Source organism: Symsagittifera roscoffensis, chromosome 3 (assembly GCF_963678635.1).
Source record: "Symsagittifera roscoffensis chromosome 3, txSymRosc1.1, whole genome shotgun sequence".
Lineage (NCBI taxonomy): Eukaryota > Metazoa > Xenacoelomorpha > Acoela > Convolutidae > Symsagittifera > Symsagittifera roscoffensis.
This window is the reverse complement of record NC_087064.1, coordinates 34,087,971-34,112,565: the sequence shown is the minus strand read 5'-3', so window position 1 is coordinate 34,112,565 and position 24,595 is coordinate 34,087,971. Positions and strand designations below refer to the sequence as shown.

The 24,595-nt window shown below is 35.7% G+C and overlaps 2 protein-coding genes and 1 non-coding gene across 4 annotated transcripts; 1 reads left to right on the top strand and 2 right to left on the bottom strand.

Moving 5' to 3' along the window:
• Window positions 1–19: 19 nt before the first annotated feature.
• Window positions 20–2,136, bottom strand: LOC134841154 (uncharacterized). Its single transcript, XM_063856957.1, has 2 exons — window positions 1,485–2,136; window positions 20–1,270 (listed from the first exon to the last, which is right to left on the bottom strand). The coding sequence occupies exons 1-2, from the start codon at window positions 2,053–2,055 to the stop codon at window positions 201–203; spliced, it is 1,641 nt and encodes a 546-aa protein (XP_063713027.1). The 5' UTR covers window positions 2,056–2,136; the 3' UTR covers window positions 20–200.
• Window positions 2,137–2,186: 50 nt separating this feature from the next.
• On the bottom strand, window positions 2,187–24,245 carry LOC134841153 (uncharacterized). Of its 2 annotated transcripts, XM_063856956.1 has the most exons (5): window positions 23,929–24,245; window positions 23,801–23,854; window positions 22,008–22,123; window positions 7,197–7,483; window positions 2,187–7,115 (listed from the first exon to the last, which is right to left on the bottom strand). In XM_063856956.1, exons 1-5 carry the CDS (start codon window positions 24,241–24,243, stop codon window positions 2,401–2,403), a joined length of 5,487 nt encoding a protein of 1,828 aa, XP_063713026.1. In that variant the 5' UTR covers window positions 24,244–24,245; the 3' UTR covers window positions 2,187–2,400. The 2 variants fall into 2 exon arrangements, with proteins under 2 accessions (XP_063713026.1, XP_063713025.1); XM_063856955.1 differs by having other exon boundaries at window positions 2,187–7,483.
• Window positions 17,273–17,345, top strand: Trnav-cac (transfer RNA valine (anticodon CAC)). The gene has a single exon. It is a non-coding gene; the product is annotated as a tRNA-Val (tRNA).
• Window positions 24,246–24,595: the final 350 nt, after the last annotated feature.

Below are 24,595 nucleotides of genomic sequence, written 5' to 3'. Positions count from 1 at the left end.
TGGCTGAACAAAATTGAGATACTAACAAAGATCAAATTACGATTCAAAAGCATCAAACCAAAAACACACAAATTAGCAAAAGAATAAAAATATCATCACTTGAACAAACGAACTCTACTAATCCAGTTTCAAATTGCAAATAAAAATGGAAGTTATTTCGTATAGTCTATACAGGCATATTTTCCACGCCTAGTCAAATCTCAAAAATCGTCGTCAAACTCGGCTGCACTCTGATTCAAAAACTGCAAGTCTTCTTGCGACAGCTCCATTCCCTCACTTTGAGTCCTCTGAATTGTAGAACTCATCCCACTTTTTTGAGTCATCGATTGCGACTCCAGTTCCTCTTTCAGTTGTTTCAGCTCATCAATACCCACCGCTTCAGTCGGGTGCACACCTCGCATTCGGTTAGAAACATTACCTGTAGTCGTGAACCGATTCGACTCCTCGTAATACTGATTCGGATGAGTCACAGCCGTGAACACATTTTCAGTTATACGATGCCTATACTCGAACTCTTTCGTGCACGCCATACAAAAATTTTTACTCGACACGAAACTCATTACGTCATTAATTTCAGTCTTATGTAATCCCATTTTGTCCAACTTTGCGGTTAGAACATTTGTCGGGTTATGTTTAAACGGACAACCGTGAAACTCATCGGCCGTACCAGGCTGGCTTCCATTTTGGATTTTCACACAACTATATGGGGAATAACTCGTCTTTTTACCCTCTTTTCCGTACATGTGTCTGAACAAATAAGCGTACTTCTTATCAAATGAGTCCGCGTCTCCATTTTTGGTCAAATATTTTCTCCAGAAAACCAGCGCGTCATCTGAGCTTAACCCTATAGCTTTCAGGAACAGTCCGTATTGCAACCTAGCCCAATGCTTAGCATGTTTCGTCTCTTTCAGAGCAAAATGAACAGAAGACATGCACAGTGGGAAAGATGACGTCACAAGTTGTTCAATCTGTTCGACTGACACAGCGCCTCCTGATTGGCCGAACTTCTTGCCCAGATATTGGTTACTAATTGCCACCAATCTCGGTGTTACACGTTCGTCTTCCATCAGAGATAGTCGCTGAGACGTTCGGGCTAACTCGAGGGATAAATGGGCTCTAAAATGTGTTATGACTATTGACGAGAGGTCTGTATGAGGGACATAGAGAAATCCAGAATGTACGAATGCCCGTTTGCTGCGAACCAGATCTAGTGCTTGTGTGAAGTGAACTTTGTAGAACTCAATTGCTTCGAAGTTAGAACTCTGGCTTCCTGAAATATATTCGAAATATATATGCAACAAATCTAGAGTCTAGATTGAATCTACTCTTAAAATTGTTTTAAAATACGTACCAAAGTTAATTTTCCTTCAAAAAATGTATTTCCAGCAAAACCATATATTAGATGTAAAATCATTTTATAGAATCGACCTATTGAAACTTCCTTTTTAAGAACCGTTAATCGACGTGTGATATGATTCACTCACCTAAACACAACTTCAGCCATTTCTCGTGTGACTTTTTCTCCCCAGATGAAACGACCTTCAAGTTCAGGTCAATCTTGCCTAGAAACTTGGACACTATATTCTTGCCATCTGGGTCATTCTGGAGCCTCATGAATCTGTACTTGAACAAATCTACCTCATGAGCTAACAGCCACTTTCTCAATTCATCAGTTCGACAGTAGGGCAGACGAATAAAGTAATGTGACACTATATCATTGCGCAACATCTTCGCGTAATTGTCATCGTCTCCAAATTTGAATGCAAACACTTTTTCAAAATCTTTCAGCTCCTTGAAAATAAAATCAGTCCACTCTGTTGTATTCTTCGAAAACTTCATATTAGCAATTTCAAATAGCCTCAGTAATTTGATTCTTTCACTCGTTAAATTTTCTATCTCTTCGATAGAAATTTCGCCATCGGGTGGACAGTTATAGAGAGAAAGGAAAAACTCCTGGCCTGATAAAAAGTTCGATTTCTCAGCAGCTGCCGAAAATCTTCCCATGGACTTTCGCGCGGCAAATGACGCATTCAGAGATTTTTTAGGGTTGAACATGGCCGGCACAATACAAAAAAATCAACAATCTGAAAAAAAATCCTTGACCATTCTGCTGGCCTAAATGAAACGCCAATATATTCCAGAAAATTTTGACACTAAAAAGAAGTCACTTTTGATTGATCTATTAAGCTAATATCACTCTAAAACTACGAAAATATCATTCAGAAAAAAACACTAAAACAATCACAAAAATCTACAACTGCAACAAAAACGAGGCAACTATGGACAAATAATTAGGCAATACTATTCTCAGCAAATATTTTCAAAATATTATTCCAGCAAACACAATTTCAACTGGCAAAAACAAGGAGATGAAAGTCAGATAAAAAACAGCAATCTTTTTCACTCAGATTCCGAGTCTGAATTATAACACTGACTGACCAAATTAATACCAGACAAACTATTATTTACACTTACTAAATTTGTTAAAAGTGGACAACTCCCATTGTTTGAGTTTCTTTTTTTGATTACGGGAGATAAAGGCGGAGAGCTGGTTGCACTTTCACTTTGAGATAGTTGAGATCCATCATCAAGCTCATCACTTTCTTTCACATCATCAAATGCCTTATCACATTTGTTTTCATTTGACGCATTAGCTCGATTCAAATTATTATTAGTTTCTACGATGTCTCTGTTTGTAAAATTATCTTTATTGATTTTGTTTTCATTCTGATAAACTGCTTCATTCGCAAATTCTTCACTCTTTGATTTGTTCCCCTTTCTTTCTAGATTTTCAATATCTTCAACCTCGCTTGGGTCTGAGATGTCGGTCACAATATCTAAAGCTTCCGAACTTGCATCACAATCAGATTCATCAATAGTCCCATTCAGGTCATCGTCTTCTGATAGTACACTTTCTTCTTCTAAATCTTCTTCATTACCAGATAAATCCCCAGAGAGGTGTTCGTGTTCATCTACACAGTCGAAATCTTGGTAGCAAAAATCCTTTCCACCAGAAACTTCACCACCAATTTCAATTTTTCCATCACTTTTTTGAGTGGTATCATTTTCAGAGTCAGTATGATACACATTGTCAAAAGTTTTTTTGTCTTTTTCATCGCTTAATTCTGTAACATTTTCTTCAAGTTCATCTTCAAGTTTATTTGCAACAGATCCAAAATAATCATCATGTTCAGAATCCTCAACTTTATTTTCAATTTTACTTTTACTTTTCATTACTTCATCGTAAAGTGTTTCCCAATGTTTTCGCTTCACTAGTTTATTTCTACTTCTAGCCCGCCTTTTTTGAATTTTACCATATTTGCCAATGCGACAACTAGAGTTTCTTAGTTTGTCCTTGAAAATTTGCAGTCTAGATTTCGGGTTCTTGCTAGTTTGGATTAGCGAACTATCAGCTTCCAAATCAGAACCATTTATGTGTTTTGCATTCTTTAGAAGCTTGATATATTCCGTACTAGTTTTTTCTTTCTTTTGTTTCTTTGGCGGCAATCTTACAACTGCAGCCTCATTGCCATTTTCGTCGGAACTGGTATCCAAAATTGCCCGAGATTGTAATTTGCGCTTGCAAAGTTTCCGCTTCCCACGAGGCCTCAGACCATCCTCACTATCCGAACTCAACTGATTTCGACTTTGCTGAGATAACGAACTCGATTTGTTCAGGGTTTCAAACATCTTTTCATTTGACATACAATGGCCAGATTGACTCCGCTTTTCCGTCCGCTCATTTGCGTCACGTGTAACTTCTAACATATTTATGATCTGAATGGCTTTTCTATTGTTCGATTCAACAGAGTTGGCTTCTGATTCTAAGAACTCAAATTGATCAATGGCACAATCATCGTTCAGGGGAGCAACAATAGTCTTTTCTAATTCATCCAAATCACCAGAAATCACCGTTTCGTGAGCAGGCTCAACTAAACAACTATCTATAAAGATTTCATTGCAGCTATTCGAATTTTCATTACACTCCCTACTGTATTCTGTTGACTCTTCCAACGTCTTTTTGATATCACGACAGTTTTTGGAAGTTCCCCTATCTCTATCGCCAATAAACTCAATGTTCATTTCTGGTTCGTTTTCAGTTGCACATGGAAAATTATCTTTTTCTGGTTTGCTGCAAAATGCGGAATCAGACGAAAGAGCTACCCTGCTATCGGGTTCATTTTGAGGCTGAGTGACTTCTCTTTTTGACAAGAAAGCCGAATTATCAAGAGAAAAGTCAAATAAAGTTTTTTTTTCCTTTGTATCGTCAGTCAATCCGGCTAAAATTTGACTGAGAGATCTCCAATTATTTTGACCCAACGAGATATCTTGTACATCGCCAGGATTAGACAAAACTTTGCTAGGTGATTTTAAATTCAAATCGGAGTCCAATTTTTGTTTAGATTTCTGAGAACTCAGACGCAGCCGCTTTGCTCGTCGAGTATTTTTAGAAGGCGAATCATTCATAGTTGCAGGATTTGTATATACTTTTAACGTTTGATTTTGTACACAAAAGGCGGGAAACTTGCTCTCCGCACTTCCATATAGATCAGAATAATTGTCTCGCAATTTTTCGCTTTTTGCTTGCCTTGTGTTCTTGGATGGCGAGTCATTCAAACGTCCAGGACTACAAATTTTCCATTTTTGCGACAATTTATCATTTTTTTTTGTCTCTTGCTCCGGCGATGCCATAGAAGTTTTCACTACCTTTGACGTCTTGATGAAATTTTTGGCTTGGTAGCATTGCTGCAACAGATGGTCAAAATCAGTCATTAAATTTTTCTGTTCGCTCTCAAAGCTGCTCAAGCTGGCATAGAAATAATCACAATCATTGTAATCAGCTTGGTACATGCAGAACAAATAGTTTTCCACAAACACTGATTCTTCTTCGACATTTGTGAATGATTCCCTACAGCCTGATGAACTGTTGAGCTGGTCCAATTTATTGTCCAATTTTTCCGATGATTTAAAATTATCGCCGATGTCTCCAATGACTACGTTCCCGTTCGAATCAAAAGTCTCAGAATCAAGATATTTCTGACCTGTTTTGGCAGGGTTCGAGAAATAATTTGAACTCAAATCAACTGGTTCACTACTAGGTTTTGAATCTAAACAACAGTCTTCGTTTCTAGGTTCTTCACTTTTAGTTTTTTCCAAAGAGACTTGAACAAGTTGTTTTAAGTGAAAACTTGAACCATTTTTTGAATGAGCTCTTTTTGGGGATTCCGAGTCACTTTTGACCTTGATTTTCGAATTCGATATCAAGCGATCTGTTCTGGTCGGAGTTTCTATCTCCTCTTTTATTTCCTCCTTTTGATCATCAGGAGTTTTTCTCATATTTTCCCGCGACGATAAGACTTTCTTCGCGGAAACACCGCCACTCGAAGTTCTGTTCGTACATCTGGATTTGGATCTCAACCGATCTACAATTCTATCGGAATAACATCTGTCACTTTTTCCTCGTTTACTATCTCTAACGTTTTCTTTGTCATCACGATAATCATCTCGACGCTTTCTTTTTGTGCGCTTCTTTTCATCCTCGCGCGACCTTTCATGGCTTCGTTTCCTTCTTGATCTTTCGATTGATTTCGATCTAGACTTAGAGCGTTTTCTGTCGCGACTACTTTTGTATCTCTTTTCGCGGCTAGAAGTTCGTTGGTATTTTGATTCGTGACGGGAGCTCGGTTTATCACGAGATTCTTTGTCTTTGCGACTTCTCGAACGAGACTTAGAACGGTCACTTTTCTTAACGCTTCTTTCTTCTTTTCTGGTCGAATTTCTTGATTTTTCATTGCGCTTCTGTGAACTAAACGATGAACTACTCCGAATGACAAGTTTATTCTCTGTAGCTAGATCGAATAACCGTTCTTCAGATTTTATACTTTCAACTCGCACTTTTCGACCTGGACCTTCCTCGTCAAAGACTTCTCCTTCCTCGGAATCATGATCAATTTCAATTCTATTTGTGTTAACTCTATTCTTCGCAACACTCAAATTTTCGTCAATTCCAGTCTCAATTTCAGGAATTTTTGTCACTTTTTCAAGACTTTTATTCAAATTTTCGATGATTTCATACAAACCCTCACTACTTCGATTCATATTCGCATGAATTTCGTTTAATTTTTCAGATTTTTTGTTCACATTTTTGTGAATTTGGTCAATCTCAGCCACTGATAAATTTTGACTGCTGATTTTAATTTCATTCAGATAGTCACCGCCAGAATCACATTCGAATGGTAGTCTATCACGTAGTAGTTTGAATTCGTCGACTGTGTTGAAGTTGGTACATGTTTCCTTCTGAACCTCATTCGAAGATTCCGCTCCTGCATTTATTTTCTCAGTTACTTCAGTCGAGCTTTGTCCACATTCTAAATTCTCTTTTGGTGCAGATATCCGACCTTTTATCTCTCCTATGTCGTCATCTTTTTTGGACTCAATTGTCAATGTTGTTGAAATAATCTCACTGCGAAGGGATCCAGTAACTTTTCCTTCAGACCCTTTAGTGATATTCGCGTCAGCTAGGTTATTAATGGCATCTTCACATGCACTAACATGCTTAACCGAAATAACATCATGGCTCGTCAGTAATCTGTTCGAATCATTTACTTTCTTCGCGGGAATTTCCAGTAACGAATCACAATTTTCGGTTCCACGACACTGTTTCAAAGACATTCGCTCATTTTCGGATTTTCTCAGATCAGACTTTGAATAACTCCTCAATTTTTCAGACGATCTTCCCGAAGAGCGCTCTTTACTTGAGAAGATTGGCGACCTGGCACGTTCTCTGTCACGAGATTTTTCACGAGACCTTCTCTCCCTTTTGCGCCTAGCTTCCCTCGGTCTTTCCTTTTCGTCTGCTTTATTCTGCCGGCTGTCACTTCTATAACTTGAACTGGCACCCTCTTTTATTTTTTCAAAGTCAACTCTATCAATTTTGTCACTTTTTGAATGGAAGTGTCTCGGTGCCTGCTCTTTTGCATTGAATTGGTCCGATTTTTCTTTACTTGATTGCGATTTATTAATTTCAGCTGTAGTTTTCTGGTGTAATACAACCGACTGAAATGTGTCATTGGCCTCTTTTGAAGCAGATCGTGCTCCTTTGAAATCGAAACCTTCTAGAAAAATATCATCAGTTGACCTCTGACCTTTCAAGCTATCATTTTTAACTTTCCTGAAATTCTCATTTTTACTGTCACCTCGCTTATCGCTTCCATCACTTTTATTAGCTGTCCGTTGTTTCTGAGAGCCACAAACTTCTCGGATACTTTGGCTCTTTGGGTCTGCTTTGTATTTGAGTTCCGCCCACCGTTCGTAGTACCACTTGTAATGTTCCCTGACAGAAGCTGGTGGCTTCATAAAATCAGGCAGAAACTTCTCTCTGTACGGATTGTCCGAGTACCCATCAAGGTCAACTCCATTTTTCTGCATTTGAACTAGTCGGTCTACTTGTTTGGATCCATACACACTCTCGCATACTGCGAGTCTAGACAAAACAAGGAAACTTTTTCACGCAGAGGCAAGAGCTGCACTTTTTGTCAGCAAAAGCTTAAAAAAATGGCAAAGGAAGCTGAAACTTCTAAGAACATAGCCAACAGACAGTTGGAAAAGAGTCAGTGAACGCAAAAAAAAGAGAATAACTGACCTATTTTTAAAAAAAAACTTCAATTTTCATATTTCACAGAAAAAATTCACATTCAAGATCTTACAACTTCTAGAAAAATTTATCATTGACTCTTTTATGATAAATTAAACAACTTTGAGAAAACTGGATCGATAAGTATTTTTGCTACTACTATGATAGAGTGGTCGCTTGAAAATAACCAGGTCCCTTGAGATTAAGACACCTAGAGCTCTCAAATCGTTTAAAAATTATGATTTAGCCACTCAGAAAGATTTTGCCGTATATTTTCAAACAAATTTATGTTTCGTTGCTTCGTAAAACAGGTAAAGTTTTTACTCCGCTTGAAATCTAAAAATTGCTTGCCATTTTCACGTTCGTAATTGGAGAGTACTATTTACGTCACTTTCAGCAGATGAATTTCAATTGAACTCAAAAAATGCATGCATAAATAAATGAATCCACATCTGTTGTTATTAGAGCACTTTAAGACTTTCCTGAAAAAAATATCAAGCGGATTGGAAAAAAGTACTCGTATTAAGATTCTTATAAGCAATCATATTTCTTTATGCTTTCTCGGAGACGGATCTGCATTTCGCAAACAAGCAAAAAAATATCAAGCGGAAAATCTTTTTAAAATAAAATGATCCCTCTACATTTATTGAGCTCTAATTTTTGCGAGTCGGGTTGATTGAAAGAAAACCCAGGTTATAACAAAAGAGTTTGATTATATCATAATACGCTTTCTTGATAAAATTAACAAAATATGTGCAAATCTTCAAATGCCCGACATTTTACTGCACCGGTGAAGCTTAAATACGAAAACTTTCTGCTCATTCTTTAGTTTAAAAAAATACATTTAGAAATGAACGCGCTTCCATTGAGTAGACCTGCTGTTTCTGTTAGCATGATGCCCAGAAAACATTCGGCCTATTAAATTGAAGAAAAATGGACTGGTAACTCTAATGATGAAAGTACGAATAAATTTACGAGCAAAAATGTGTAGAAATTGGCTAGCTTGGTTTTCAATTTTAATTTTTTAGGCTTTTTAATTTCTGATGATATATATTTTTTTTTTTGCATTTTCTATTGATAACAGCAGATTGTTTATCAACAAATATTCACTCCTCCACCCTAAAGGCGATTTCTGGGTAATTGTACAGATGATCGGCTAAACAATCAAACTGAAATCAATTTAACAGATGCCGCGCTGCAAACTGAAATAATAAACGGTAAAAAGTAGCTGTTAAAACGGCAAAGGTAACACGCAAAGTTGAAGCTGCGCTTCGCTAACACAAGCGAGGAAAATGAAAAGAGCACTAAACAGGCAAAACGAAGTGAAATAAGAAAAAAAATGTAGAAAAACCGTGAAGAAAAACTTTGAATATCAATTTTGAGACTAGGAGTATCACGTTCTCACATCTGCTCCAAGACCGCTTGTAATTATACTAACACTAGCCACCAATAAAGCTGCAAAAATTCGAGCAAAAAAACTATTTCAATGTTCCTGATTCGGATCTACGAACTGATGATTAGGAGTGCCATTCACGTACTTGCGTCTTCACCACGGTCACTTGGAAGAAACTAGTGGCCCAGCTAATGCTGGATGCGCCTATTTTAATATTTTCAAATATTGTACTAATACGGAAATGCGTAATTGTCAAAAAATGGACTTAACGCAAAATCCTATTTATTTCTCTGTTTAAGTAGGAGATTAGCTGCTTATTTGAAAGAAAAAATTACTACTCGCTCTTTCAATTGAATTCGTCATCTCAGACTTGACTGGGTAGTTTTCGAAAAAAGTGAAAAAATTCCAAAAACTGATCGAAAATTCAAAAATTAGACTTTTTCTAAATCGATTCATAAACTTTTCTTTACTAAAGAATAGGAATAGCCTTTTATGCAGGGAAAATCTCTACGCCCTGCATTTAAGATTGAACCCTTAATATCAGATTTAGTAGTTTTCGAGAATAGTGATGAAACTTTTCTAGAAAAAAAAATAGGGTGAAAAAGACTACGCAGGGAACATCTAAGCTCCATGTTAGTTTGAAAGAACTATCAACCTCAGAATTAGCAGGTTAAGTTTTGAAGAAAAAAAGTTTTCAAAAAACGGCAAAATTTCAAAAATTGGTCATTTTCTAAGGCCATAAGTTTTATCTGAAAATTTCGAAGGCAGTAGAATATGGGGAAAGTTGAAATGAGACTAGCAAAATACGCAGGCCCATGGAAGATCAGCCAGTTTGTCCATTTGTATAATTTTTTGAAAAAACGGTACATTTGTTATTGAGAAAAATTGGAACTTCAGCAAAAAGTGCAAAAATTTTCCAAAGCGTCGCATAAAAACAACTAACCCCTTACAATTTAAAAACACCTGTTTTTTCGAAAAGGACCTAAGACTAGCCAAAAAAAGCAACATATGCTATTAAAATGCCTATGCTTAAATAGGGTTAAATATGATTAAATAGAAATATACCAAAAGTGCTACCAAATGAGCACTTTTATTTGCGACTTATTAGAAAAAAATCTTCGTAATAAAACACCACGCTTCACTTGTGTAATAAAACCTATAAAAAAGGGTAAAAAGTAAAAATGAATAGAATAAACATAAAAGTAAATTTGTAAACTTATTGATAAACTTTTAAATAGGCTCTTTTTAATTTGGAATGATTATTTAAAGCGTCGGAATTGGGATTTATTTTCACCGCGCGCAAAGTTGCGTTTATAGTTTGAACATCATGAATAATTGGTTAAATGCAGGCATCTCAGGTTGTCAATATCTATTTCGATTAATCACACTATCTTCCACACTAATGTTTAGAAATGCATTGAGCAAATTTCTGATTTGAAGCACATTCCAATGAAATTTTGAGCACTACAACGAGCGTATAATAAGTGAAAAAATTCCAAAAACTGATCGAAAATTCAAAAATTAGACTTTTTCTAAATCGATTCATAAACTTTTCTTTACTAAAGAATAGGAATAGCCTTTTATGCAGGGAAAATCTCTACGCCCTGCATTTAAGATTGAACCCTTAATATCAGATTTAGTAGTTTTCGAGAATAGTGATGAAACTTTTCTAGAAAAAAAAATAGGGTGAAAAAGACTACGCAGGGAACATCTAAGCTCCATGTTAGTTTGAAAGAACTATCAACCTCAGAATTAGCAGGTTAAGTTTTGAAGAAAAAAAGTTTTCAAAAAACGGCAAAATTTCAAAAATTGGTCATTTTCTAAGGCCATAAGTTTTATCTGAAAATTTCGAAGGCAGTAGAATATGGGGAAAGTTGAAATGAGACTAGCAAAATACGCAGGCCCATGGAAGATCAGCCAGTTTGTCCATTTGTATAATTTTTTGAAAAAACGGTACATTTGTTATTGAGAAAAATTGGAACTTCAGCAAAAAGTGCAAAAATTTTCCAAAGCGTCGCATAAAAACAACTAACCCCTTACAATTTAAAAACACCTGTTTTTTCGAAAAGGACCTAAGACTAGCCAAAAAAAGCAACATATGCTATTAAAATGCCTATGCTTAAATAGGGTTAAATATGATTAAATAGAAATATACCAAAAGTGCTACCAAATGAGCACTTTTATTTGCGACTTATTAGAAAAAAATCTTCGTAATAAAACACCACGCTTCACTTGTGTAATAAAACCTATAAAAAAGGGTAAAAAGTAAAAATGAATAGAATAAACATAAAAGTAAATTTGTAAACTTATTGATAAACTTTTAAATAGGCTCTTTTTAATTTGGAATGATTATTTAAAGCGTCGGAATTGGGATTTATTTTCACCGCGCGCAAAGTTGCGTTTATAGTTTGAACATCATGAATAATTGGTTAAATGCAGGCATCTCAGGTTGTCAATATCTATTTCGATTAATCACACTATCTTCCACACTAATGTTTAGAAATGCATTGAGCAAATTTCTGATTTGAAGCACATTCCAATGAAATTTTGAGCACTACAACGAGCGTATAATAATGAGACATCTTTCGACAAAAGCCTGTCTTGATTTAGGGGAAGCGGGATGACTTTCTCCCTCAGGGATTTGTTCTCCTAGCCACCCAAAATTTTTTTACAATATCTAAATGTTTTTCAAAACGCACCTTGGGTGCTACTATACACTCAACTTAAGAGGGAGAGCGCCCGCCAAAAAACCGCAAACTGTCCTTTTTTGCTTCGTTAAAAAACACTAGTCAGAAAAACTTAACAAGAAGGGCTTTTATAGTGTTTTGAGAAAGCAATTTGGTCAAACTAAAAAAAAAACGACTAATCTTTTATGTTTTAACCCCCTGAGACATTTCTAGAGCTACGACTGGCATTAAACTTCATCGGAAGAAAAAAAAAAGTCTGACAATTTTTTTGGTTTTAAAGTGCCGGAACTTTTTTACCACCACCATCGATGCCGCCTCGACCTAAAATTCGGAAAAAGCTTCCGGAAATTCTAGCACAAGAACTCATGAATCCAAATAATTAATAAAATTAGCATGGGGCTTTCATTAAGTAAAAAACTTCAGGATCGATTAAAGTGAAAGAAAAATACACCTTCGATAAGAAAGCCGTAAGAATTGAAGCCGACACCTATTTAAATGAAAAACAACCAAAAATTTTCTACGAAAAACACTTGCATCTACCACCTGCACAACATCAATTTCTATACAACACATGGCAAAGGTAAGGTGTTGACTTTAATCGTCAGAACGTGTAATCGATCCACTACTATGGCAATGGTGGCGTGAGGATGAGCTTCCACTCGAATTCTAGCTTCAGGTTTACAAGCTGACCAAATTTGACTGCGATAGTGGTATCACGTGAAAGTCCTAGACGCAAAAAACCTGAAGTAGCAAAAAATAGCGGCGCTCAACAAAAAACTGTCTGGAATGAGGGTAAATAAAAGAACAGGAGTATCTTAGACAGGTTGGATAGCCTTTCATAGATCCTCTGCGAACCGCAGAAACCACAACTATTATTAAATATATGCAGACCGAATAGACCGAACAGTTGAAAAAAATTTGAAGGAGGATTTCTGTAACTAAATAACCACCCAAGTAAGAAAACATCTAGGAGCAAGCTTAAACATCTAAGAGCAAGCTAATCAAGCAATGAAATTATGAAAAACTTAAAGTTTGTTCACAACAAAAATTCGTTCGCAATAAATATTCCCGCAGCAGGCCAATCAAGCAATGAAAGTTTTTATAAGTTATGCCAGCAAACTTATCAAGCGTATTTTGAAATATTTCATTGCAATTTCATAACATGAACCGGTTTGCAAATATTTGAGTTTTCTATGCAAAATCTTAAAGCAACGCAATTTCGAGTTTTTACAATTACTTTAAAAAGTTATCACAATTTTGCAACAAACTCCACCGAGTGATAAAATTTCGATCGACTTTGCGCTTTTTTTTTTACTCTGAAACCCTTCGCAAAATTTAAATTTTCTGAGCAAGCTCATCAAGCAAGAAAATAGCATGAAGAGTTTCGTAAAAAATAGTTCTTTTAAACAACCTCATTAAGCAATGAAACTTTGAACTCTGTATAGTTATTGCATAGCATCAATCGGTTTACCAAAGTATAGTTTTTTAGGCTACCTCATCAAGCATTGAAAACTCGAAAAAAAAACAATGTAAGCAAGCTATTAAGCGATGAAACTTCAAAATAATTCAAGCAACCTCAAAGCATGAACCTTTCTCACTCGACCAGAAATTTCAAAGTTCAAGCTAGGCTATCAGGGTTTTGGCTATTTTACGACCAAAAATTAGCTATTTTTAGTTTGTTTTCATTTCTGAAACAATGAAAACAGTCACGAAATACTGTTCACAAAAAAGGTAGAAGTACTGTCTAGCCTTTAAGATCAACCGAGTTGCTCTGGTCTGAAACCATGACTTGAAAAACATTTCAAAAATTCCTGATTCAGAATGTTTGGTGTTCTAGAATATTCTAACGAAGCTGGGTTTTTTCTCAAACGATGCGCACGATAACCCCTTAAAAACTGCCTGTATGCTGAACTGATGCCAATTTTTGCTATGACTTTCAAAGAAATAGAGGAATAATAAGTTTGCGGTCTTTTTGGTTATTTCACTTAAAAACCAAAATTGCAAAATCTTGAACTAAAACTATTTTGCTTCAATCTGATTTTTTACAATTAACCAATCAAATTTCACACCCCCTCAAAGTGTTTTGTTCCTTATTACAAGTCGACTTATTAATAAGCCTGAATTTAATTCGCAAATAAGGTGCAGAATTTCAAGCAGACCAGAAAAAAACGCAGAACAGAAAATAAAATTAGTTGCAGGAAAAATGACAACCTTCATAGCAGCTCAAAATTCGATTTTGCTAGAACTCGGCCTAAGTGATCGCAATTACCTGAAAAAATTCAATCAAGCGATCAAGGTACTTGTTTCCGGCATTTAAACACTGAATAAAACAGTCCTGATTTAAACTTGATATTGGCTGGACTTTGAGTGAAAAACAATGGAGAATTTTAGCTCAATTGATACAATTTGTTGAACGAAATTCGAACAAAATTATGCCCCAAACATACATGGTCCAAAAAACTTTAACATAGGCGAAGCTTCGCTTCGCAAACACTAGCGAGAACAGGATAAAAAGCAGCTCTATACATGGCAATAAGAAAAAGTAGAAATAAGCCTCGAATTAATACAAAATCGGCTAGGTCTCGGATTCGCTCTTCGACCTAGAGATTATGAGTCTCCCACATTAACCACGGACGATTAATCAATCACAAACACTAGCCACAAATGAAGCAGAGAACAGATGCTATGAAATTTCCAATGCTACAGATCGTGATTATAGCAAATGCCACCCACCAAATAGGTGAAAACTTTTTATGAATACTTTTATTTATAGGTTAGAAAAAGGTTAGAAGGTTCGTACGCGAAGATAAAAAGAGTATACTATCATAAACACTGTATCAATTATTTATTTTTGTTGAATAGACAAAAAAGGCCGTTTTTAATAAACAAAACATAATTTTTCTTGTTTGAAAACAATTTTTAAACGTTTGGAGCAATTTTTTGGGAAGTATACCTTCTGAAAGTTTGTTGGGGCTCATTTTGATATAATTGTCATGATCGACCAGGTAGTTTTGGCGTAATTATTAATTGACTAAAAAGCAATAATTGACTAAAAAGCAAACAACACTCTAACTTTTTGGGTGTTTTTTTATTCAGACCGATTTTTAAAAAGTTGACTGCGTACGGCATCAATCCAGAAAACTTTGGATTCCCAAGCGAGTATGTTTGCACTAGACTAAAGTGCGGCTTGGCTGCTGGACTAATAGTTTGTTTCAATACGCGAATTATTTATGCGTGACAAATTATCCGCACTCATAATCGTTCGAAATTAATTTCAGGCAAGCTCATTGGTCTTATTAATTCCATAGGGGGGCGTTCAACAGTGCCGAAGTACAACAGTGCCGAAAAAGGCGGGAAAGTTTCAGAATAATTTACACGCATTTTCTAAAGAGCGGGAAATTACTGACGCTAATTATCAAAGAAAATCACTCCAATTTTGGCGCCAATATGTCTGCAACTGCAAATTGAACAATTATTTTGGCGTCAAAATGTCTAAATTGCAAACTTTCTGCTCAAAATCTTGAAGTTTTACTTAAGATTGTAAGCGATCGCTGTTCAATTTTTGATTGCCGCACTTAGTATGTTGAAATTTATTCAAAATTTTGGCACTGTTAAACAAAGTTTTCATTTTCGGCACTGTTGAACAAAGTTTTCATTTTCGGCACTGTTGTACTTCGGCACTGTTGTACTACCCCATTCCACAGACGATGCAAATTTTAACACTTCAGCCTAAAATTTGTAGCTTGTCAGTATTTCATAAACCAAAAACGATACGAGACCAATCAATAGGCAGTCGGAACATTCAGGGCTTTGCCCTGATACGAGAAGTCTTGTTTCTGGTACACTGCCCAATAGTTAATGAGCTTCAATTGATAATGAAAAACCCGAGGTACAAGTGTGATAGATGATTCCCAAGAAATTAAACGAATGCCTAAATATGAAATAGAGTGCCTCAAAATTGTTCCATTTCGTGTTTTGATGATATCAATTAAAGTGTCGAATCAGTTTGCGCGAATGAAACAGGTTAATTAGCTTTGAGAAAAAGTTTTAAAACGACCGACCGACGTTTGAGTTAGTGAATGGCGGGCGGTATTTGCCAAAAAATAAATGCAATTTGGAGCCACTCTCTCACACTTGTACTATCACACTTGTACCACACCCGATTCCCTCTGGCTACAGTTAATTTCAATCCATCAGAATCGAGCATAATGATCCATTTTTCAAAATACTAATTAAAAAAATTTTGGGCCGTACAACAGCAAAAATCACATTTCCCCCTTCAATTCTTACACCCGAAGCACCATCTATAGTTTGCCCAAAAATTTAGCTTAATTCTGAGAATATTAAGGAATCAATGACAAACAATGATTTCACGCCACCAAAACGGTGCGTACCCACGGAGCCGCATTCCCGGCTAGCCGAAAAAAATAAATCCCTCCGGTTTTAATTAAATTAAATCAGAAAACTCTTGAGACGCATTTTGATTGGGCAAAAAATGCCTCAAAATTTTGCAGCCTGTTAGCTTAGAAAATTCTGAACATTTTAAAGAGATTGGATTGGCTAATTTTTTTACTCTCATTTAATTAATTAACAACAAAAGTCCGCCTACTGCAGGGATTCAACACCCCTCACCAACCAGAGTCACCCCCCCCCCCCCCTTAATAAGAAATCGGTAGGGGGGTAATTGTTAAGTATATCCAAAATTTCGGCTATCCGGGAACGAATTTTTTTTTTTCGGCTATCCGGCTCTGTGACACGCCACCACCAAAACGTGCTACTAACGTTAAGAGTGGGCGAAATGTTCCCTATTCGGGCTCTTTTCTAGTTTCCCTCCTTTGATAGTTTCTGAAATTCAAAATTTAAGTCTATTTAAAATGACTTTTCACGTTATAAATTGCGTTAAAACGTGTCAGCGTGAACAAATTTGTGCAGCACTTATAACATGCAAAATGCCGTGTGAACAATTTTTGAACAGTTTTATTTTGTTATTTTACGAGGGGGATGGGTAACTGGAAAAGAGCCCACATTCGTTAAGGGGTGTGAATTTGGGGTCTCGGCCGACGAGACTTTACAAGCACCTAATGCAATAAAATTTGGCGTGGTGAACAAATCGACAACTGTGAACAGATTTGTTCTTCATACTTTACAGCGTAACATCACGCATTTAGCCGCAATAACACGTAAAACATACATAAAACAGGCATTTTCATAAAATTTAATCCTAAACATCATTTGGAGGATTAAAATTTATGAAAATGCCTGTAACAACTGAAGAAAGATCATGAAAATGGGAAATTCTTTAAAAAAGTTTTAAAATTTCATGACTTAATAAGAAAATTTACGGCTTGAAGGATTCGGCTTGAAGTCCGGTACCCGTGAATTTGTTATGGTAAGAGCAGATTCTGATTAATTGTGTTATGGTCCTTTACCATAAGGTGGATACAGAAACCTGGTCGAGTAGAGGACAGCATTCAAATACCTTTTCACGTTATAAATTGCGTTAAAACGTGTCAGCGTGAACAAAAGGTCTATATATGCAACAATTCCGTGCTAAACCAAGTCACCATGGTGTAGTGGTTATCACGTGTGCCTCACACGCACAAGGTCCGCGGTTCGAGCCCGCGTGGTGACAAATATGTTTTAGGTTTTTAGGTACTTTTCATCTTTTCAACCGTTTTACGGCTCAAGGGTATCACGCGTATTCATATTCCAAAATAAAAAAAATCAGTCCCATAGGTTCCATAATAACAAGCAGTCGCACAAGTTCCAAATCTTTTCAATTGGTCAAAAGACTAAATTAGCCGAGTCTCGGTTTAAGGTCGCCGGTGGGCGCACTACGCGCGCGTCGCCACTTAGCGGCGATAACCGGCTAAATTTGGTACATAGTCTTTCCTTTTGGTGGCAAGCTCGCAACACGTTGGCGCGGCTGCGGCGGTCACTATTCTACAGCTTGAGTTTATGCTGGTTGAACAGTAAACAATCGATCCACAAATTCGTTGGCTCAAATTTCAACCAATCAGAATTCAAGACGATAAATTTTGGAACTTATGCGACTGCTTTTTTATTTTGGAACCTATGAATATTGGAACCTATGGGAATTCACCGGCTCAAGGTACTTTACTAACAGGAAATGGCTCGTTTCCACCCCCCCCCCCTCACCTTTCAAGTTCAGTTTTGAAAAACCAATTTAACGTTGTCATAATGCAATGAAACTTGGCATGGAGAACAAGTGAACAATTGAGAACATCGTAATATCACGCGTTTGGCCATAATCACATTTTTTGAAAGATGGGGAAGTGAAAAAGAGTCCAGGAAAACTAATGTAAAAACAATGCCTCGAAATCGTTCAATTTATTGCTTCAACGATGTCAATAAGGCGTCGAAGAAGTTCCAACCCCTTTGAAATTAAATTTTGGAAAACCATTTCACCATTGTCATTATGTAATGAACATTGGATGTGTGGGATACCAAGCCGTCATAAATTCAGGATCAATAGCGAAATCAGAGACTTCAGGCCGAAAATGAAATAAATATTGGTAAATGTGAAAAAACGTGCTGAAAACGAGTCTTGTTATACGGCCCAAAAACAGTCTATTTGTTTATTTGAAGTTAGAACTTGATGGGTTGAAATTAATTCCAGCAAAAGAAAATCTGAATTGGCATTACAAACCAGGCCCCAAAGAACTCTGCTGCTGTATAGAGCAAATTCTGGTTTTTGTTACTTATTCCGCCCTAAAATCATTTTTTCAGCACTAGAACTGAATTTTTTTTCGTCAATCTGATTGGCTAGAAGTAGCAAATCATCCTTCATCAGGATCTCAAAATGTTTTATTTCAAATAAGTCTTAAGTTATACCCAGAACCAGTGATGTGCATTTAAATAATCCTTTTAAAGGATATTTAAAGGATCCTTTAATTTTTATGCCCTTTTTATACCAATCCTTTAAAAGGATTTCATTTAAATGATCCTCTAAAAATTACAACTTATTTAAAGGATTAGTCGCTTGCCTTGCGTCATAGAGCCAGTCTTTGTGCTTGCTTCTTATTGGTTGGCGGTTTATGTTGGTTGGTTTCTTATGTGTTTGCATAGATATACAGAATGTTATGCACGTAATTACGTTATGAACTAGAATGTAATTGGATGTTACGCTCTTTCAACTATTACTAGCAATGTTGGAGGAATGTTATGCACGTTGAATTGAATGTAACATTGTTTTAACTTACCTTTGCATCAATAAAGTACTTAATTACGTGAACTAAATAAACAATTTTGTGCGGCAACCTTGCTGAGTCCAAGTAAAGACAAAAGATCAGCACTGATGCCTTCTGAAGAAGAAAGAGCAAAGTTGTACCTAGAAGAAATGGGCCGAAGTTTGACGACTGAGGAACCCCACATTTTACAAGCTACAGTAGCCGAAAGTGAAACAATTGAACTTATTGACGATCCTATTGAAGACATATTTTAAAAAAATGTCGTGTGTCCCGAGAAACAGCACCCCACGTCTCTGTGTACGACATTCAATAAAAAATTTTCTGATTTTCTTGCTATCGATGAGGACATTTTGGCATTTGACTTCTTCAAACGAGAAAACAAACGTTTTCCAAGGTTGTCGAAAGTAGCAAAAGCTATTTTATCTGTAATACCCTCGCCTGCATTAGCGGAAAGAATGTTCTCTAAAGCTCAGAGTCTGACGGAATGCAGAAGAAATCGTCTAAAAACTGAGAACTTGAAACTTCGATTACAATGTTTACTGTAATGTAATCATTTAAAGGATCCTTTAAATAAAATTGTTATCCTTTTAATTTTTATTTTCCTTTAAAAACTGTTTAAATGCACATCACTGCCCAGAACAGAGAAAATCCAAAAAAAACTCTAAAAAAAATGGATCAACTGGTTTTTCACACAATAAATTTGCAGAGAATTTTATATCAACTACTTTCAAGATTAAACACAGAGGCGCATTACTTACTACATAAAGCCACCAAATCGTGAAAAAATTTGAAAAAAAAACACCAAAAAACAACACCCGAAATTGATTATCTGAATATGTTTGTCTCAAAATGAAACTCATTTTAATATGAAACCGGTGGCGGAACACAACAGCCAGCATTGAATTGGCATAAAAAGTAACCGAGCGGTAACTATGCAGACAAAACCGGGATAAATGGTCCTAAAAAATCTAAACGGATTTCTAAAACCAGAAAGCAAAAACTCGATGTGCCATTAATTTAAATCAATTAGCACGCAAAAATGTTCAGACACGACGAGAAATTAGGACGGAAAAGCTGCCTTGAACTCAGTCCAAACAAAAAAGATGAAAAATTATCCATAAGGAAAATGCTGGCGAAAAAACTGTCGCCAATTCGTTTTTTCACTATCATCAAGTTTTGGTAGGTATAAAATCGAATCATCAAAATCACATTAGTCAGCCTAAACTTGAACTGCAAAGAAAAAAAGTAGAAAGGAGAGGAAAACATAAATGTACAAGAAACAAATAGCAAAAACGAACAAAATTTGTTATTTAGAAATAGAAAATCACAAGCAAAACATGAATAACAACAATTAAAAAAAACTATTGATCTGATAGCACTTAAGACCATCTAACACTGAGTCTTTTTTGAGAATTTATCGTTCTACAAAAATATAGAGGCTAGAAAGCAAAATAAAAATCAATGCAAAAAAATTGATTGCAACTTACACCGACAAAATTCCGAATAAACTCATGACTTTAATTACCTTCGCCGAAAAGAATACGATAAAACAGCAAGACAATCATGAACTATCGAGAAAAAAATCCGAACAAAGTTTTATTGAAAAGTGAAAAAAAAACTAGATTAAAAATCCTAAAAAACCGAAAATTTCTAGTGATTTTAAAAGAAGTGATTTGAAACTTCCAAACATTACTCATCAAAGCTGCATGAAATTCAAACAAAAAGACTGGAAACAACTTAAAAAACAATAGGCAAATAAGTCGACAGAATTAAAGCCGACACTTAATAAGCTGAATAACAGCCGAAATATTTTCAGTAAAAATATGGATCAATTGAGCTATCTCCCCTCATCCTCGTGTGAGGGAGCGGGGGTGATAGCTTAATAGGTACATGAGATATGTTTTTAACCAATTGAAAATAGTTTGAATGTTATGAAATCATAAACCACAATCTCAAAAAATGTTGAACGCAAAAATTTGCAAAATCAAAGTTCCAAAATTACATTCTAAGCGAAAAAAAATGAATAAAACTGAGGCACATAAAGCGACTTTTTTCTGTCCTATATGGAAAAAAGCTATTACGTACAAAATTAAGCTGCTGCGGAGAACAATTTTTGATATTCAGATACAATGCTACAACACCAACCCTGGTAACTCGCTTTTCTCGAGGCAATGGTCGCCCAATAAAAATATGTAATTTTTTTAATTTCAATTTTTTATTTTTCAAAATTTTTCTAGATACTCAAGAAAATAAACTTTAGTCGGTCATTTGAAGGCGTGCAACGAACCTATCTACTATCTATTTGCGTTTGCTGACCTCTGTTTGTAGTGTTTTACCGTTTTTGCTTGGGCGGATAGCTCAATTGAACCAAAAGAATCATAGAACGATTTGCATAAACCCGCTAAAATGCTAGCCCAATACAAGCAAAACAAATACGGTGCATAATTTGCATATTTGTAATATTACCATTTTAAACTCTCTAAATATTTACCTTTCTGTGACCAAATTTATTCACGTGAAAAAACTCTAATACCCGATTGCAATAACCTTGCTTATTGCAAGGGTAATTATCGGAACATAATAAAAATGTCGATTTATGATTTGTAGACATCAAAATACGAATTGAATGAAAAACTTCATAATTATATTTAGCGCGTTTGTATGAAATGCTAATTTTAAACATAACTAATTTTCAAAGCTCATACATACTTGGGGAGGGGATTGTACGGTAGGCCACTTAGTGGTGAGAGATTGTACGGTTGATTGCGCTGAATAGGCAAAAAACCGAAAATTCAGCAGTTTATACAAATTTTTTTTTTGCTGTTCTATGAAAAATTTAAATTGATCATGTTGATCATTGTTTATTACAAAAAATTACTGGTACTAAGTAATTAAGACGACATGTTATTAAGACGGCAAATATTGGCTAAAACAATAAATTGAACAGTAAATTGAATTATTCAAAGTTAAGCGAATAATATTTTTCAGAAAAACAAATAGAAATTGCTAACAGCATCGTCTTGAGTCCCACCACAATAGCGGTTGTCGTTTTAACAGCGTTTGCTAGGATGTGAATGACTTACTTTTGGTTGAGAGTGGCGATGTTGTGTTGCTGGCGATGGAGGTTGTAGCCAGTGAACTTGTACAGCCCCGAGATGTTCCTCTCCAGCACCTCACACCTCTTCTTCAGAGAACACATCTGACAAAGCAACATCGAGTATAGTGTACAGATCAAAAATCATCCACGACTACGGCGAGGGCAGTTAAAGCAGATTCATTAATTTACCTAGATCCCTTTCATACCTACATATCATCCATTTGAGTTTTCATAACAACTAGCGCATGACTCGCACCTACGGGGCTTCAAATAGATCGTTGAACGTTAAAAGGGCTTCCAAAAAAATGTAATAAAAAACTTATTGCAACCGTGAAGAAGAACTGGGCACATATATCAGGCGTTTTTACTTCATAAAAAACGCCACATCTCGGATTTGAGCTGTCAAAATTAGAGGGCAGACTTGCAACACCGAATATGTAACGCCATATATCGAAAACCAAAAAAATTTGAGCGGTCATTTTTGGAGGGAAGAACTGCAACCCCTGAAAGTACCCTGATTGCACCCCATCATAAGGTTGAGAATTTCAAGTTCCATTAATTTTTTTATCTAAGTTTTTTGAAAAACAATAAATTCAAAACTCTTAAAAAACGCCATACTCGAAAAACAGAACAATTTGAGCAGTCATAATTGGACGCCAGATTTACAGGTTTTGAGTGTACCCTGATAGCACCCCACCATTAGGTTGAGAATTGCAAGTTCCATTGTATTTTTTTTGCAAGTTGCATTTTTTTATACCTTATTTCTTTTTGTAAAACAATAACTAAAAAAAACTCCATTCTCGAAAACCGAAATGATTTGAGCAGTCATACTTGGAAGCCAGATTTAAAACCCCTGCGTGCACCCTGATAGCACCCCACTATAGGGTTGAGAAATTCAAGCTCGGTTAGTTTTTTATATCTAAATTTGTTGACAAAAAAGAGAAAAAATCATGAAAAACGCCTCTCTGGAAAATCATAAGAATTTGAGCAGTCATATTTGGACGCTAAATTTGCAAACCCTGAGTGTATCCTGATAGCACCCCACTATAGGTTTGAAAATTCAAGTTCGGTTAGTTTTTATATCAAACTTTACTGACAAAAAAAATGAAAAAATCATGAAAAACGCCTATCTGGAAAACCATAAGATTTTGAGCAGTCATACTTGGACGCTAAATTTGCAACCCCTGAGTGTAACCTGATAGCACCCCACAATTGGGTTGAGAATTGCAAGTTCCATTAATTTTCCTTTGTATCTTTTTTTTTGTACAAAAATTTAAAAAATCATAAAAAACGCCCTTCTCGAAAACCAAAATGATTTGAGCAGTCATACTTGGAGGCCAGATTTAAAACCCCTCTAAGTGTACCCTGATAGCACCACACTATAGGGTTAAGAAATTCAATTTCAGTTAGTTTTTGTCTAAATTTCTGACAGTAAAAATAAAAAAATCATGAAAAATTTTTTATCTAAATTTTTTGACAAAAAATGAAAAAACCTTGAAAAATACTTGATGGCTAGATAGATAGATATATAGATGAATTGGGCCGCATAATTCATTTAATTAGGAATATCTACTCTTAAACGAATACAATCCTATATGCTGCAGAAGAATAGGGTTAAAAAGCGGGTCACCTCACCTCACCTCTATTTTATCTAGGTATGCTCCTACAATCGAGTTATCATAACCCTTGATTTCACGAGCAACAAATTTTGCTATTGCTAATTTAAGAAAATCAATATTTTAAAAAGCGAGTGATTGAAGATAATCAAGTATCACAAACCTCCAATTCGTATTCTTCCTTTTCTTCTCGAAGACGTCGGTTTTCTGCTTTCATCTAAAACGAAGTAGTAATTTCAGCTATCTTCCGTTTTTGCAAAAACAAACTATTTCAATCAAAAACCTATTTACTTGATAGATAAGTGTATCTTTTTGCCCATCTGCATTGAACAACTGTCCCAATAATTGGTTGTCAAGCTCTTCAATTGTTGGCCCACCAGAACCCGCTGGTTTCGATTCTACAGATTTTTCCTGATAAATTTGCCCTGAGACGATAGAAGATTTGGTACAAGTTTCAACGGGAGCAGAGTTCTCTCCGTTTAAAAAAGAATCACACTCCATAGAAATAGAAGAAATTGCTCTATTCTTTTTGTTGCTGCTAGGAGCGTGATGGTCCAAGCCTTCCTTAAATAGGTCAGCGTAAAGATAGCAGTCTTCACTACTCATACTTTACTTGAAAAATTCAAAAACTTTCCCAGTTGACAGTTAATATCAATATATTTGATTAAATAGCTCGATTAAATAGCCCAGTCAAATTGCTTCAGCGTAGCTTTTCAATTTCAAATATCGTCACACCGGAATACAAATTTACTGAAAATCATATAAGCACTTACTAAGTTATATCTTCGATGTGTTGTTAATTTTTTATTTATTGAGTAAAAACCAAGAATAACAGAAAACTCTAAGCAAAACTGCGCATCAAATCTAAGCTAAAACTAGAATAGCCGGTTGTTGCGCAGAAAACCCAGAAAGTTCCGACCACTAATATTAGGATTTTTTCAAAATACATTGCGTTTTG

What these genes read in the sequence shown, in the direction of transcription:
- LOC134841154 (XM_063856957.1), bottom strand. Translation starts at nt 2,055, where the DNA reads ATGTTCAACCCTAAAAAATCTCTGAATGCGTCATTTGCCGCGCGAAAG. An exon ending in ATGGCTGAAGTTGTGTTTAG is followed by an intron (nt 1,271 to 1,484) that starts GTGAGTGAATCA and finishes AATATATTTCAG; the next exon opens with GAAGCCAGAGTTCTAACTTC.
- LOC134841153 (XM_063856955.1), bottom strand. Translation starts at nt 24,243, where the DNA reads ATGAGTAGTGAAGACTGCTATCTTTACGCTGACCTATTTAAGGAAGGC. An exon ending in AAGATACACTTATCTATCAA is followed by an intron (nt 23,855 to 23,928) that starts GTAAATAGGTTT and finishes ACTTCGTTTTAG; the next exon opens with ATGAAAGCAGAAAACCGACG. An exon ending in AGGAAGAATACGAATTGGAG is followed by an intron (nt 22,124 to 23,800) that starts GTTTGTGATACT and finishes TTGCTTTGTCAG; the next exon opens with ATGTGTTCTCTGAAGAAGAG.